This window comes from Anarrhichthys ocellatus, unplaced genomic scaffold (assembly GCF_004355925.1).
Source record: "Anarrhichthys ocellatus isolate YVR2014 unplaced genomic scaffold, GSC_Weel_1.0 scaffold8, whole genome shotgun sequence".
NCBI lineage: Eukaryota > Metazoa > Chordata > Actinopteri > Perciformes > Anarhichadidae > Anarrhichthys > Anarrhichthys ocellatus.
The window spans coordinates 1033066-1050870 of NW_022280038.1; the positions used below are offsets into that span (position 1 = coordinate 1033066).

Sequence of the window (17805 nt, forward strand, 5' to 3'; positions counted from 1 at the left end):
CTCTGGTCTCAACTACTGAGAAGCCGCCTCAGCCCCGCCTCTTCACGTTAAAAACACATATAGATAGTGACATATCTGCTATAAGTTATCCTTCCACAATTCATTCTAGATCACTACAGCCTTTTCTGTAGATATTTTTTTTGTTTATTTTTAATTATTTATTATATTATTATTTGTTTTTTGTGGGGGGGGGGATTAGTAATGTAATACCGATTTAACAGCAGCACTAAACAAGGTTAAAAATAAATACCATACATTGTTATTAAAACGATAAAGGTATATCTGTATATATATGTGACTTAGTTAAAAAACACTATTGTTCTAAATATGGTTAGAAAGTGATTGGAGATTAAAAGGTTAACAAGGTGCAGTCTAATAGAATGTATAAGAAGTTTAAAAGGCTCTATTGCCGTCATGCTCTTCAGCTGAGGCCGAGACGTGTGTGTGTGTGTGTGTGTGTGTGTGTGTGTGTTGCCTTTGTTGTAAACTCGAATTAAAGGTTACCTGAATATAGTTAGATTGCATTGTTTCCTGTTAAAGGGAATTATTACGGTAACCCTCAAGTTATTAAAGGGAAATAGAAAAAGGGGAATGTAAAGGAGACTGAATTTCTTTCATTTTGTCATTTTAAAAGTTTAAAAGTAAATAATAAACTGATCCCAGATGGATGTTTGGTTACTTCCTTTAATGGAGGTAAATAAGCCAATGTGTTAAGGGTTAGCGATATGTGTAGCAGCAATACACAAATTCATTGCAGGATGCTAATTGCTCGGATATTAATTGCAATGTATAGATTATGTAGAAGGACTGAGTGATGTTTGAATTGTCAGTTTTCTGACGGTATGAAGGTGACTTTTCCAGACCCTCCTCGAGCAGAACTTGAAGAGCCAATCACAAGGATCTGCTGTAGACTGCCTAAACCTCCAGCAGGTGGCAGTGTAGGTTCATTGCTGACTGGAACCATTCATACTTCAAAATATGGATGGTAATAAACAATATTACCTCACCAGAAACAGCTGACTACGTGTTATTGTGACTTCCTTACAACCAAACTATTTTATTTGTGTATTTGCATGAATACATTTTAAGGCAGGATGAAGAGTCATGTGACTGTCTGAAACTATACTGGGGAGATGGATGTCTCACATCACTTAAACACACCTGTAATGTTCTCCAAAGAACATTAAAATGTTTCATATGAGAAATTATTTGGTTACCCAGAAATTGTTACTTCATTTGCTCATGGAGAACAAGCAAAGGCAGCTACACTGAATCAATCACACAATCATCCAGGCAAATAATTGAAAAACTCATCATAAGGAAGTCGTTGTGGGCTGAAACCCTCTTAAATCAAATCATTACTTTAGATCTTTTGAAATCACTGGTGGAAAAGGTAAAACAAAACAGTAATTGTATTTTCCTTAAGTTTCCCAACCTCTCCGGGGTCTGATCGTCCTCAACAGAGAGTTTGCAGTTTTTCTGTGTCTCTGGCCAACAGCTGGAAGCACACTGCAGTTATGACTGGAAGTTGGCCAGCTGTACTGTGAATGCTGCTGCAGCGCACATGCTGAAAGCTGACTGCAGCTGATAATCGGAGCAGGTGGCCGAGCTAACTCAACTCATACTCTGGACGCACAATGAAGGATGCCACCGGGTGGGGAGAAGAACAGAAGGTCTATTAAGAGTAATTAGTGATACTCATGCTGCAAGGATTTCATCTGTCGGCAGACCAACAGCCGACGGATGCTGGCTCTGATGAGGAGTGAAGATGCACATCACATGTGAGTCAAATGATTTATCAGCCAATGTTAAGTTTTCCTCTGACTGCAGATCAGCTGCTCTGAATTTGAGCTTTTCTTTTCAAATGTCTAGTCCTGTTGTGTGCAACATTTAAAAAAAAAACATCACTCGAGTAGAATTTCACATAATTGAGACGATGAGATATGTTTTGGATTGCGAGGAAGAATGCTGAGAGAAAAAGGCCAGCAGAAGGTGCACGCCCCATCTTTTTAAAGTCCAAGGCCTCTGAATGTGAGACACAAGGCCAAATGTTACATCCAAACTTTGCTAACGAAAAGGGATCCAGAGAGTGAAAAGTTTCCTCGTCCACAGTGTCTGTCTCACTAATATTAATTAATACATATTGTTTATAAATATGAGTTTGGAAGAAGACTTATTAAAGTTGTCCGCCAACTTCCCACAGATATTTACACACACTCGGCGAGGCCTCGTCCAGCCGAAGAGGACGACCCCAACCAGCCTGCCTGGCAGCTTGTCGTCTCTTTCTTCTGCAAGGGAATGATCGAAGGCGTCGTAATGCTGCTCCTCCTCTGGCTCCTCATTCAGGTTCTCTTCATTAAAGATGTGGAAGGTACTTCAAGTAAATCAAGTATTTTTTGGGAGGGGGCACATGTGATTCCCAAGGTAAAAAAAGGGTGAGCCTAAAATATATAATTATAAATGTGTTCAGCTGTTTCTTTGCAGCTAATATGCAAAAATTGACTAATTGTGTTAAAACAGCGTATATAATTCAGTACTAGTACTAGTGTTACTACTTGAACTGTACAAAATAAAGTATTCATCCAAATCGAAAGAATTTGAAAAATGAGAAATGTTAAGTTTTCCAGTCCCCCGTTCCACATTTGTCCAAGAAACTATAAATGCTAGTTGAGGTTATGCTTTACTGTAATAACCAGCAGGTTGGAACTTGAGTGCCAGCTGCAGCCATTGTTTTGAAATCATTTCCCAAGTATTACTCACTTCATCATGGATATTGATATCTGCTTCAATTTCAGAAAACACTTTCTGTGTGGACCATCTAATTGAAATACAGTATTTCTCACTGAAACCTGGTTGGTTTCGGATACGGTTGCAGGAAACCTGTCCTGAAACTGATACTCTCCCCCGTTTAGGTGGAGGAGGAAAGAAAGGTGGGGAACAGCTGAAATGCAGCTTACTCTGAAACTCTAAAAGGGTAGAGATGTTGACCTTGAGCCACATGCACCGCTGTTGTGTTCAGTGTTGCTGGTTGACATGTAAAGCAGCATGACGCGGGAGGAGTCCACTGACAACTTTACACGTCATGGCGTTGCACCAACCTACTTGTCTGACATGCTTCATCTCTGTGAAACAGGATGACCCCTCAAGTCCTCTGTGGCAACAGTGTTTTAATTGTTCCAAAGTGCAGAACAAAAACTTCTCAGAGACGTAACAGTCTTCATGAGGGTCTGAGAGCAGCTGAGGATATATTAAACATGACCTTTAAACTTATCTCTAGCTGGCTTTTAATTAGAATGTTTGACTACCATTATTTATTGATTTATTTTATTATTGATTTAACTATTTAATTATTGATTTGTATTCCCTTGTATGTTATTTGATCTATTTTATGTAGTTTGTATTTTATTTGAATCTATTTGGTTTTTATTTTGAGCATTATTTTAATTATTTGTCTCAAATCGTTTTTACCCGATAGATTTGTCTTATTATCAGGCAGTCATCTGTAACACATATAGAATTGCACTAACCTGTAGGAAAGGTGCTATACAAATAAAGTTTGCGTAATTCTGCCCCCCAGTGGTCACAAATTGCTCGAGTAACCGGTCCCTCTACTCTTTTTTTCTTTACTTCAGGTCTTGGAGTCAATTGTTGTGAGAATGTAGAGACAAATCATGGGAACAAAGCCGCCCGTTTCAGTGCCAAGAAGATGTTCTCCGTAAACCGGACTTCTCATTTTGTACTTGGAAAAATGAACTGGGTGCCTCCATGTCCACAAATGTATACACAGTGTTTGTTTACGGCGAGGAGTGACTCACCGTCTTTTGTTTGTACAACCTTGTGGCGGATGTGGCAGATCCATGGCAGTCATATGTATCTGGTCCCCAGTGAATACACACTTTCACCGCATCATTTAGCAATCATGTTTCATGTTTATCGTGGAAGAGAGTGGTCAAAACAGTTTAATCTTCATTGGATCAAATGTTCTTTAAAGGTCAGTTAATTCTTAAACAATGTGTTGATTCATCCATTTGTTGTCAGAAAAGTAATCGTCAACATCTTGGATGTTTATGCCGCTGATTAAGAAAATAAATCTTTTCTCTCTTTGATGTCATTTGATGTCGTAATAAACTGAATACCTTTTGAGTTTGTGGACTGTTTGTTGCACAGAACAAACGATTTGATGAATTCATCCTGGAAACGTTTTATAGACAATTGATTGATTGAAAAGATAATAGATAGAATCTCTTTCTTCCCAATTGTGTTAAAATACTTTCTTTGTGCTGAGGAGATGATTAGGTTCTGTTCTGTGAACAGTACTTTTTAAAAAGCAAGGGATATTAAAACTTGCTTTGGAGTCTCATTTTGTTTAAGGAACAATACAACACCCTAATCTTTCATCTCAACCCTCGATTTCAAGCTTTATATGTTAAGGGAACCATCATGTTTACATTATTGCACGTTTGGAGTTCCAGCTGCTCTCTATTTTTGAACCAAAATGAACATTTAACACAATCAGGACAGATGTGACTACTGAAGAGCTTCAGGGCTGTAATTTTTGCTACACCTATTATTTAAACAGTCTAGGTATAAATACACATTCATTATATTAAATGCCAATTGTAAAAAAAAAAAATATGAAAGCCCCTCTCTGCCAAACTATCAGACTATCGCTTCATCAAAAAAAGAAAAGAAACTAGCCTACATTATCCTCCCACTTTTCTGACCCCATCTCCTTGCATAGTACTTTTCATACAGTCCCTTACTGTTGCCTGGCCTGAGTTTACCTGTATCATGTACGTCACGACTGACTGGAAAAGCTGTCTAGCTCGCGATCATGTTAGTGTAGTGAAAAGGAAAGAACAGGTACACACAATGTTGCTTTGAAAAAAACATTTTTGTTAAATGTTTACTGTATATAAGAAGATGTATAATTAAGTTACATTCAAGGGAATATGATATATGATCATTCATCATTATAATCTCCTATCTGCGCATAAAAAGTTGTATTTCTTAACAAAATGTCAGGTGAAGTGATTCCAGTATGTTCTGGTCCCGTTTTAAGTGCAGTTTTGAGCAGACTTTGATGATTCTCGGGATAATATCGTGAATCCCAATTATTCATGGCTGGGATAATCGTAACATGACATTTTGACGTTGTCACATAGTCATGCAAGTGTGCTTTAGAAATGATACTGGAGGTTAGATTACAATAAAATACATACTGTGGCACGAGTCCCTGACATGACTGATGGGATGACGCACCACAAGAAAAATAGATTATTTTGGACACGTATACCTTTTTTTGTGTCCCAATTATTCGATGGCGGCTGTTTTATCTATTGTGTGGTATCCCTGTTTTCTATAACTTGTCATGTTTAAGACATTGAGTACAAGACCCGTAAGGCCGAATTAGAGCGGTACGGTGACGGCAGCACTGTTTTTCAGGCAGTGAACCCTTCCTGCCTCCGACGCACAATCAGTGCGATTGAAATAAAAAGCTCATTCACCCGATGAAAGCCATTGGCTGGAGGGCTCCGGGTCCCTGCGCACTGGCGATGAACCGCGCTCATAAACAGCGCTCGCACTGACTCAACACACACACACACACACACACACACACACATCAAACTGCATGGGAACATGTCGCAGTACACTCTGGGAGGTAAGAAGTCTTCTTCTTTCTCACTCTCTCTGCATGGCGAGTTTGTTTTAATTTGTTGCTTCCTTGTATATCTATATATATATATATATCCCTTTGCCGACGGAGAGACAAAAAAGGCAACTATCAGGACGTAGCACGTGTTTTATTTAAAACAATTTAAAAAGTCAAAGGAGAGGGGTTTGTATTTGTATGCACTCAGACAGCTGAGACATAGACTGTGGTGGAAGGCTGCAGTTCATTCGGAAGGTGTCCCTAATTCTCCTTGATAACTGTGTATGAATGTGCACCAATACAATAGATTATGTTAGCCTAGAGCTACACTTTCTCAATGTAAAGTAATTACATGTTAAGTAAGTGAAGTCTACCAGGACAACCACAATAGCTAAATACAGACAAAATGCTGAATTGGCACAGTTATAGGTTTTGACTATTACCTCATTTGGTCTATAATCATGTCCATTGGCTCTAGCCGGCTGGCCAGGCTGAGTCATATTTTTTGGAGCGATCCCGTCAGCCTTTATTTTCTAACACCACTGCTGCATTCAGCTCTGCTGTGCTTTTCATCTCTTAATGGAGGCTGTCTGAGGAGCTGCCTGCTCCTGCACAGACGGGGCTGACATGGACCTGCACTGACATGTAGCACTCACTGGCTTTGATAGTGATCACAAGTCTCTTGTTTGGTAGTTATTGGAATACACCCCTCAGGTAATCGGATGAGATTTGTGTTTTGTGTTGTTTTTTTTTTACACATTTCTCTCTCTCCAGTTCTTGGAGCTGGAGCAGCATTTTCTCAGATCTCCAGATTAAACAAACCTGTTCCTATCACAGATGGTGTGCACCTAAACTCAACACATCCACCTATATTTCAGAGGAAAAACATCACAGCATTCCTCCCTAATAAGTTATGCATTTGAAATGTTATCAGTATTTATTGTCTTCTTTTTTTAAAATATCAAATCATGCAGCTTTTCACTCTCAGTGCTGGATGTTTTCCTTGTGATCGTCACCGGCTGAAGCTGCCTTGTTTAAACCACCACCCACCAGTGTGTGTGTGATGCATGAGTCATCCAACCTCACACCCTCATTACATGGTGCTAAATGGACATCGGAGCTCCGCTTTAACTGCTTCTATCTCAGTAACTTGGGCAGCTCAGTCATTATTTTATACACGGCTACCCACAAAACTTTATTTTGAAATTTAAATAAAGAATTCATTTTTAATTTTTTTTAAAGGGATTAATTTCAGGGAAATACGAATGAATAAATGCATTACATTTGATGTAATGGTGCCGCCATAATGTTATCTGTGACTTGAATTTTCAATATAACGGTGATGGACTCGCATACAGAATAGTACAGTAATGTTGGCAATGTGTGGTAAAATGTTTCATTCAACTTCTACTGGACTAGTTTATTTGTCACAATGCTGACCATGAATGTGTAAGATGCTCCAATGATGAACAGAAATACACACACACACACACACACACACACACACACACACACAATTTGATTACCAGGGAAACTGTCACCAACGCATTGCATGTGCTCTGCTCCTGTTTTGGATCATAGCAGCAACTGTGACAATGTCATTTATACAATTATGATTACAACCCTGAGACGTTTCCTCTTTAATCTCATCAAAGACGCAGAGTGCAGACACAACACGATCATGTTTAAAGTCAGATGTCCTATCTTTCGCAATGAATTTGGCTGTGTTGAAATTTTTTTCTTGTACTCAATGTCAATAAAAGTAACCTGAACCTGAACCTGGAAAATTGTTTTGCAAAACTGATTTGATTTGTTAGAATACAGAATATTAATCTGTGACTGCTTTGTTTTCTGTCTGTCTAGTTCACCTGCAGATCCTGCTGGCTGTGGGTCTGGCTGTGTTCTGCTACTGCCTGGTTTTCGGCTGCATCCTTTGCTGTCGCAGGAGGAAGCGTGTTTCATCGGAGGACAAGGAGGCCGTTTTCCTGTCTCCTCATCCTGCCGAAAGGGTGACTGTGACATTGACTCCGTCTCCGTGCACCCAGCCTGTCAAGCAGCAGTACGAGGAGCTGGAGGGGGACGTGCTGGAGTTCCCCTCCTCTAAAAGCAGCTCTTCTCCCTCTGAGGACGACCTCACCGCCCTGCCCTTTGACCAGAGCCCTACCAGATCAGCTGAGCTGGTGCAATCTCCTGGGTCTTCTTTCCCGATGCGGCGCCTCAGCACCCCGGCGGATCCCTGCTCACCCAGCAAGCCTCCGCGTCACGTTAGAGCCTCCCTGCCCTCCCTCACCAAGCTGGGCCTGGTGTCCAGGTCCCGTCGGGCGATGGGTCGACGCAGCACCGTGAGCGGTGTAAGTTTTCTTTACGGCGAGAGCAGTCGACTAACTGCTGTTGCTGCCAGCGCCCCCGCCCAGCAGGGGGAGCCCTGTCTCTCACAGTATGGCTCTAACTCTCTCTCCATCGCCTCCAAGCCAGCTCCTCTCCTTCACTTCTCCATGCTCTTTTCCTCGGCCTGTAGCACCCTGATAGTCAACATCCTGGGGCTCTCGGGGGCCAGTCGAAGGCGCACCGGGGTGTTTGTCCGGGTCAGCCTTCCTCCCCTCTGCCCCACCCCTCAGCAGATTGCCTCTCGGCGCCGCAGCGTCAGTCCGGACCTCCACGGCCAGAGCTTCGTGCTGCAGGTGGGCTCCGTGGAAGAGCTGCGTGGCTGCACCTTGAGACTCGCTGTCTACACCAGGGACTTCTCAGGCCTGAGGGAGGCCGCTCTGGGGGTGGTGGAGCTGCCCTGTGAGCAGATGGATTGGGAGCCTGACACCACCAGCACCTACACCAGGGAGCTCAGCCCGACCAAAAGCAAGCTGAAAAAGGTATACGGCGATTGCGTGGTTTCGTTCATTTGATGTAACGTTATGCAACTATAAGCTTTTAAAAGCAAAGAGCGTAGTGGAAAACATTAGTCAAAACGATAAAGAACGCAGATTGGCGATGAATTTAGAGCTGTAATGAGCACAAAGAGCACAAAGAGCTTTTTTAATTAAAAAAACACACAAAAGCTCATAATCGGCGGTTATATCTTGTTGGTTTCATCTGTTTACAGGAGATACATGTTAGAACATTCCCATCTTTATGCTAAGCTAAGCTACCTTAGCTGTTAGCTGTAGCTTCATATTGAACGGACAGACATGTGAGTGGCATGGATCACCTATTCTAACCAGGCAGCCGTGGAAGTGCCTTAAACTTGCATTATTTCTAGTGGCCATCAGGGGACGACTCCTCCTGATGCAAAGAGAAGACAGATTGTTTAGAAGTCTTTGAGAAAATGACCCTACTCCCCTACATACGGTCCATTTAGTAAATTATGGTCTCATTTAGAGTGAAATAGACCATAAAGGAGGGTATGCTTTAGAGCGTGTCCACCTTGTGATTGACAGGCCGCTGCTACCACGTTGTTGTCCGGACTGTGAGTTGTCCGTGTCTTTTCAGTGCATGAAAGTTTTGGACGCCTACAAATGTCTTATTCAGTGTTCGGTTGTACTTAGCTCCACCCTCTCGTGTCCTTTCTGGTTGCAAAAAAACAATATGGCAATGGCCAAAATGCTAATATCGAGGCTTCAAAACAGCAGTCCACAAACCAATGGGTGACGTCACGGTGATACGTCCACTTCTTATATACAGTCTATGTATCTGACTCAGCAAAAAAAGTGAATTGGCATTTTTCTCAAACTATTGCTTTAAATTAAAAGATCTCTAATCGGTTGATCAGTAGAGTAATTTGATTGGTTCTTTTGGGTCCTGCCAGATACAATCAAGATTTAGCACAGACTGTAGACACATGTCAATTGAAGTGGTACTGGTTTGTTCAGATCTTTGAGTTTTTGAGACGGTCGTGTCGCGATCTTAATTGCAGATCAAAGCAGGCGTCTGTGGATTGGTCATGGAAATTTTAACAACTTTTTGGAGCACTGGGTGTATGCGCTGCTCTCCCTGATTTTAGTGGATGTACTACGTGATTTCTTTTCAGTTGATTTAACGGACAGGAAACTGCGCACACATGCCTATAAATGGCGCCTATCATGTTTTATCCATGAAGGAATGTAGCGTCTAATCAGGTCTCCCATTAGCCGTTTTTCCACTGTTGTTAGTCATGGTGACATTGTTGTTAGCGACTGCAGAGCAAACAAGCAGAGTGCAGCAAATTGGCAGCGCGCCCACGCTGTGCCCTCTGCAGTTCTGTTGAAACACTGCCAGAGGGCATAAATATCTGCCTTTTGAAGTGTGTGTGTGTGTGTGTGTGTGTGTGTGGGGGGGGGGGGGGTTCAGTGGACATTACTCAGTCACAGTGATTTTTGCCAAAGATTTTTGCTGTGTGCTTGGCACATACTGTATATGTTGCACATATGTGAAAATCAAAGTCAGATGTGCTTAACTCCGTCTCCTCTAATGTTCATGTGTGGTTCATCCTCACACTTACACACACCATAACCTTCCTCTTTCTCAATGAAAGCAGCTGCCAGGTGTGTGTCACTGTGTGGGTGTGGAGCAGGAGGCTTCTGTGAAAAGAGCTCGGGCTGCACGGAGCAATCCGGATAACGGGGGACTCCATCTCTTAATGTAGGCGTTTTCTGGATTCATAGTAAAGCACCGGGTTTTGCAATCAGTGTAATGTGACCGGGTCGAAGTATTGATGATTATCCATCTGCATTGCATCCCTCGTTTCGACGTGTCATGGGAATAGGGGGCATGACGTGGCAGCAATTTAAGGACTGTGCATTTTAGCACAAAATGAGTATGATCACGACAGGGCTGCTATTGATTGTCAGGACATACAACATTCTCTGCAAATGGCCCCAAGCCTCAGCTTTCTATTGTCAGTCATGAATAATCAGGGATGCACAAAGTGATGACAGAACTGAGAATGACTGATCAACATATACAGTAAATACCAGACATTATCACCATATTTTTGTTTTTTTTAAAGATCTGTTGCTGAATCCAGCTTTAAGAACAGAGCATCATGGGGATCCCAACAGAATCTGCCTGCCAAATGTTGCGAGTGATAATTGAGATAATGTTCCGGGTCTATTTGCCCTGCTAGATGTTCACCTTTTAATCCTCGGCCGCTCATTTACTTCGGCTCCACACAATTTCAAGCTGAGCTTTAAATTCGTCAAATTGGCACTGTTTTGGCTCGTTTGACTGGCAAGGTGAGAAAAAGCTAGAAGTCACACAAGGCTGCCGAGTTGGAGTTCGATACTTAACATTGCTAGCAATCATATAACGTTACAGGAAGTCCCCAAACTCAACCCTTATTGGACTATCAAGCTCTTATAATCTGTTAGCAAAGAGTTGCCTACTGATTTATCCAACAGTCAGATAGCATCATGAACATCCCATTTAGTCCAATTTTGGCTCTGGTTTTGTCTCCTGCACCTCCTGAGAAAAATATCTGGGTCTTTAGCTTGCTGGATGATCATTTTCTGAAAGACTTCCTCTAAAAACATCCCTGAAAAACAAATCTTGCCGTAGCTGTAAGGTTGGTTTGACATCGCTCCTTGTTAAAAGGCAGTGTAAGTGTGAGTGACACTGTGTGAGGGCGAAATGCTAGTGACAGACAGAGGCAGTGAACCGAAACTCACTTGTTGGATGAAACCTCCTTCACACTCTGCTGCCCGGCCTCATAGAAGTTGCTGGCGGGCTGACGCTCAGCCTGCTGACGGGAGGCGGTGACTCACCGCACCCCAACCAATGCAAGCTGATGAGATGTGACATGAAATCAGAAGCAAATTATCATCATACATACACATTAGCTATTACTTTTGTCCAGAGTGCCTCAGTGCATGAATGTCTGTATTATTATAGGATGGGTGGGGAAATTGGGAACACAATGCTTAACCCTGACAGCTACATACAACCAATATTACAGATCAACTGTAAGTGATTTCAGGCCAGCTGAGCTCCTCAGGCAGGTCAACCCAAGTTGCCTCATGAATAAAAACTGAATTTATTTTAGTTGCATTCTTCAGGTGAAGAAAATCTGATTGAAGTTGAACTCCTAACCTGTTCCTTTACGTTGACAGGCAGTGAATCCCTATGAAGGGGAACTGAAACATTGATTCTGACAGTGTCAATGCCTTGGTCGACTCACTGACATAACTGATGAAACATATTCATGAGCATGGGGTTTTAAGAGCTTTACAGCTTGAATCCGCTCCATTCTCTTCGTTCCTTTCCTTGGTTTCGTTTCATTCCCAGCCTCCCAAAGGATGAAGGGAACATCTGCTGAGTGAAAGACATTTTTCCCCCTCTTGCTAGATCGCTCACATTTTTTCAAAAGATCTATCTCTCCTGCACCCTCAGAGTGTGAGTTCCCAGGAAACATTGGGTCACAGGAAGAGCTCGGTGTGCGTGCCGCGGGCTTTGGGCCAGATGTTCATCCTGCTGCAGTACCAGACGCCGGCCCAGCGCATCAAGGTGATGGTCCGAAAGGCTGAGAATCTGGCCAAGCTCACACGGATCCCAGGAGCTCCAGGTAAAAACAGATTGTTCGTCATTGCCTTACGTATCGCCCGCTTGGGTGTGTTTTCTGATCGGGTGCACATAACAACAGGTGCCACATTTGTGAACAAGGTCTTGTTAAGTTTTGGCAACTACAACTATTTGGATAAGGTGAGGGGAAAATAGTAATGCTACTTATGTATCTGCTTCAGTACAACTGTCAAACATGTACTAATTTATCCTAATTTGACTTGTTTTCCCTTCATTTTTTTGGACACTATGAGACAACAGAAACAAGTTACAACACAATGCTTGCATATCATCCCTTTTAAGTTGCTACAACAAACGTGGTAGCAAACATTTGCATACTTACACATCCAGCAGTTACGGAGAAACGGTAGCAATCATTTGGTATTTCTTGACCCTGAATGAATGTAAGTCCAATATTCACTCTCATTTTAGCTCTGTTTTTGTTCTCCACCGACTCCTGAGCGAAATGTTTGGCTCTTTAGCTGCTTAAAGCTCCACTATGTTCTATAGTCACTAACTTTGCCTGTCAGCTGTTTGATGCTGAGCAGGTTATGTACAGTGGATTTAGTAGTTATTTTGTGGAAAACAGCTTCCTGCTGCTGCTGGGAACAAGGCCGATGAGAGCTGAGAGAGTGAACCAAAAGAGTAACGCTGCAGGCGGAAAAACAAAACAAAGAGTTGAACGACGCTAAAATGGACTATAGAGCTGAAGGGAACTGCCGAGCCATGTGCTAATTCTCTGTTGGTTCGTCACTACGAGCAACATCTCATTTGCAAGTAGTCTTGTGATCCATTTTTTATATAAAAATACTCTGCATAGGTACTTTAAGAACTGACTCTTGTATTTTATGGGGAAAAAACATTTCAATTCTTAGCTTTAAATTAATTAATTAATACATTTATTTGAACCCTTTCTCAGTTGACTTTTCAAACATTTGCATACAGCTTTGAATCCCCAAGTTCCTGCCTGCAAATATTGTCACTAAACTCACACTGTAAGTTGCTCTTAAGGTCTCACAAACCTCTCTCATTATTGTCTGTATTCTCCTCTACTGCCTCCGCCACAGTCAGACAGACCGGATCCCTGATTGGCTTGTAGTATAATCAGTTTAGGATCTGATCAGCCCGATGTCATTTCCCCTCCTGTCTGAATCATATCTCACTGCATCTGATTTAAAGCTCTGCTTTTATGATGCTAGTGAGGAGAGAAAGCAGTGGGAGATTCTGCAGGAGGAAAACAACTTTTATGTTTTGGTTTCTCACATTTAAAGTGGCAGTTCGAGGCTACGTGGTCAGTAATTAGTTTCAGGATGAAATTGTTCAAATCTGTCCCTATGCAGGTGGGTTTTTCTTGTCTGACAATAACTTTTTAATTTGAGTAAATCCAATTTGCATGCTAGGATGGATACACGAGGGAAATTATATTTTACAAGTGATGATACAGATTATAAATAGTGACAGTGCGGTTCAGAGAGGGTCAAGACGTGTAGACCGTTTCATGTGGAGATGAAACAACACATCAGATGGCAGTGAGCGTAGATTCATTCATTAACACCAGCAACAACCAGAAATGTTGATTTTTGAACCATGATTTTTACAGCTCCTTTTTATTTGTATACTTTTGTAGAACCATCTAAATCTGAAATAAATGAAACAGAATCATGACTGTGGATGTATTTTATTCCCCTACAGACCACTACGTTGTCATCAACCTGCGTCAGGATGGGAAAGTAATTGGTACCAAGGAGACCAAAGGGGCCAGCGGTCCGAACCCCGTCTGGAACGCCCCATTCCTGTTTGACCTGCCCTCTGGTGACATCACTCAGCTGCCATTGGTGCTTGAGTTCATCGTCATGCAGGTAGGGAGTTATTTGGCAAACTCCCTTATGTGCTAACACATTCTCGTGCCAATGTGTCAAATAACGCAGCTTGGTCAGTGGTACTGAGATTCAAACTATGACGCTCTAGGTACTGCGTCAGTTTTACATGCGTAGTGTCTTTTCAAAATAAACTTCTGTCTTCACAGGAAGTTACAGCTTTAGGCAACAAAACCACTTAGTTGGGTTTAGGAAAAGAGTGGGGTTGACGAAAACTTGACTGACTAATGACTCACCTGACTCGCTGATTAGCAAGTCACGAGTCACAGACAAACTTTACTTTTGATTTCGCACGTGACACGAACAGAAGTCTCCTTGATGCTTTGAGTTGGTGTGTCGCACACATATGCTAAATGAGTGAGCACTGACTAAGCTGCATTATTTGGTGTGTTGCGAGTGAAAACAGGTTGTATATTCATAAAATATCAAACAGCGACACGCAGTTTTATGTTAAAATGCTGAAATATTGGTAACCGACAATCTTCATAGTTTTTTTTTAATACAGCTATCTCTTTTATATCTACAGGGCCGTCTCTACACTAAGAGCAGCATTCTGGGTCGCGTGTCGATTGGCAGCGATGCCTCAGAGGCCGGACAGGGACACTGGAAGGAAATGTGCAGTCGTGGGCAAACTGAGACGGCTCGCTGGCACACCATCCAATCAGATGTGCTGTAGGACAGATTGACTGACTGAGGGACTGCGCCCGCTTGTCCCTCTGCCGGCCAGTGAGTGAAACACAGAGAGGTGGAGTTCGATTGGAATAACATGCGATTGGGGCGCACGCGCTTCAAAGTATTTATTTTTAGTCTTTTTACTTTAAGGTCCGTTGTTGATTTTTTGGTAGCTTTGATAGATGTCCATATCATTACTCAACAGATAGGGTAATGAATTAAGTAACTGGTCATGCTGTTTCGGGAAGAGACAAATATCAGAGAAATATCCAAATGGTCCGTGAGTATCGGCAGAGCTTTAGAGAGAGAAGCACCGATCACTGTATGGAGCAGAGATGTGCGGCAGCTTTCTCCATATCAACAGTATTCTGTATCCCGGCATTGCCTTTGTGATGATTTCCATTGTGACCGCTTAAAAACTGTAGTCTGTATAGCTGTATCATTCTGGTTATATGCAACTTATGCTGATGTCGTGGTACTGTTTGTATTGTGCCCAGAGGCTAATGTTAATGTTGAATGTCACGGATGTCGCCATTCGTGGTTTTTGCAGCGGTGTATTACTGTGCCAGTATTTGTCTCCATGCAGTACTGTAAACACCTCTTCTTGCGAATATTTAAGAGGCCATTACAGTGGCCTGCTGAATTATTGTTTTTCAGTTCCCATGAGGATTTGTAAGTTTTCTTCTCTTATCGTCCACAGGAAGCTACAATAAACATTCACAGATGCCACAGCTCCGTTTGGAATACATATTTACAAGGTTCCAAGCCTTCTCTAATAGTTACCACTTTATTCAACAATAAGGCAAAAACAGACAGACATAAGAGTGAAGAACCACTTTGTAATTTGTCTGCTGTGACACAGTCTAACATGGGGTCTTTGCTAGCAACATTATTGAATGTCGTGCACTACTCACACACTGTGGCTGCCTTGCTATTGGCTTTTATTATTGAACACAATCTGCTGCAGTGACTCCATTTTTGATTCACGACGCCTCTCAATACAACAGAAGCCTCAATGGAGGTTACCAATTAAGTTGATTGCATGAAGACTTTACCATAGACCGTTTTATCTGCAGTCAATGGAACACTGTAAAATAGAAATTGAAATAGATGTGGTCTACTTTATAGAGACTTGCGCAATAAATATTAGCTAGTCAAGCGAAGAGAAGTTGGACAATTAAGTCGGACTACTAAAACAATTACAATATTGTTTCTCAGTTGGATTAGAAATCATTTTTACACATTATTAGACTTCAATTTTAGGGCTCAAGCTGACATTTGTGTGGCCTTTTATTGTCAACGTTAAAAACACCAAGTTTAAAGGTATCCACAACCTAAAGGGTATCGTACTATATCATCTATTTTACTCTACATTTGACCATAAGTTACTCAATGAACGCCACAGTGTCCAAACTAAAGAAATATGTCTTCATAAAACTTTCATTTCAAATGTAACACTTGGACTAACAAACTGAAGTGGGTTTAAACATAAATTATTAATATGGTAAGATATTGTTCATTTGGCACCTTTCAGATATTTGATAATGACAGGAAATTGAATGTGTTTCTAATACCAACATGTAACACTTTTTTGGTTTTAAAGGAAGGAGTTATTGTGTTGTGTTTGTATTTATTGTATATTGACCATATAGATGCCTGCTGGTGCCATGTATTGTCTTAACTGTATATGAATGTCTTTGCTTTTAAAAGGGAATAGTTTAAAATAAATTGATATATTATATTAAGGAATTTTGCCAAAGATGTGGATTTTATTGAGTTTTTTTTGGACAGACAAACAATTAAATATATGTTTGTGAAAGGGATCATGTAAATGTGGTCATTTCATAGAGTTCTCATCCTGCTAACAGTTAGACTGACACAGAACTATGGAACATAATAAAGAGTCTTGCTGCTTTGATAACTAGAACAGCACAATCAAAATGTTGTTTTAATTCCAATTCATAATCCTGAGACATATGCAAACATTCCCCTCCGCTCTTTCCTGCTGGACTTTTCAACCTGCCTGCCTTCAAATCATCTGGTCCTGATAGAGATTTTGTGTCAACTGAATGCTTCATGAATAAATATTGTCATTGCTTCCTCCTCAGTGGGTGACAGCCCTCCGATAGTTTTAAATATCGACATGATGTCCAATCCAAACATGATGTGATCTAACTCCTCGGGTGTTCTTACGTCATATCAGATCACCAAACAAATGTGACGACTGCCACATACACACAGTGACTGTACACTCTAATTCAATTCAATTCAATTTATTTTGTATAGCCCAAAATCACAAATCACAAATTTGCCTCAGAGGGTTCTACAATCTGTACACATGCAACATCCTCTGTCCCAGGACCCTCACATGGGTACAGGACCCCCCCCCAAAAAAAAACTTAGGGAGATCAACAGTAGAGGGATCCCTCTATCAGGGTGGACAGAAGTGTGATAGATGTCATGTGTACAGAATGAACAACATAACAGAGTTACAACACATTTTAGCAGAACAGAAATACACAGAATAGCCCTTTTCCAACCTGACAGCAAAAGAAGGGGAAAGAGAGGCTATAAATTAGACACACCTGTGAGCTGGGGGAAGGGAAAAACCAATCAACTAACCAAAGCTGCATGGAGGAGAACCAAGCGACGAGTGAGAGTTTTTAATGGAGTTACTGAAAGTATGATTTAGTTTCTGGACCTGTTAAGCTCAAACTAAGAAAATGTCAACAAAGACTAAACTAAATCGGAGCAGCAAGGATCCGTGAAACGACTGAATACACGGAGCTTTCTTGGAGTACCAGGCATTACTGGAGGTGTGCTGATCCCGGGAGCAGGTGGTGAACAAAGAATCGTGTTCTGCTACAGCTTGGACCAGTTGGGGCCTCCTTAACTTCGGGGATTCATCAAGATAAGTCCCTTTAACATGAAACTCTCCAGGCTTCCCCTTCTTCTTCTCCTAGCACACTTACACACCCTGAAATAAACTGAACGGAACTGAAATGAACTGCCATATATTCCCTTAGCTTGGAACGGAACTACAAACCCCCCAACACACACACACACACTCACACTCAC

At 41.6% G+C, this 17805-nt stretch overlaps 1 protein-coding gene across 2 annotated transcripts; it reads left to right on the forward strand.

Annotated features, from left to right (window-relative positions):
• The first annotated feature begins 5611 nt into the window (after positions 1–5611).
• Positions 5612–16985, forward strand: LOC116383986 (synaptotagmin-5). Of its 2 annotated transcripts, none has more exons than XM_031848221.1 (5): positions 5612–5662; positions 7517–8520; positions 11966–12182; positions 13871–14037; positions 14582–16985. In XM_031848221.1, the coding sequence occupies exons 1-5, from the start codon at positions 5641–5643 to the stop codon at positions 14729–14731; spliced, it is 1560 nt and encodes a 519-aa protein (XP_031704081.1). In that variant the 5' UTR covers positions 5612–5640; the 3' UTR covers positions 14732–16985. The 2 variants fall into 2 exon arrangements, with proteins under 2 accessions (XP_031704081.1, XP_031704082.1); XM_031848222.1 differs by having other exon boundaries at positions 12011–12182.
• Positions 16986–17805: the final 820 nt, after the last annotated feature.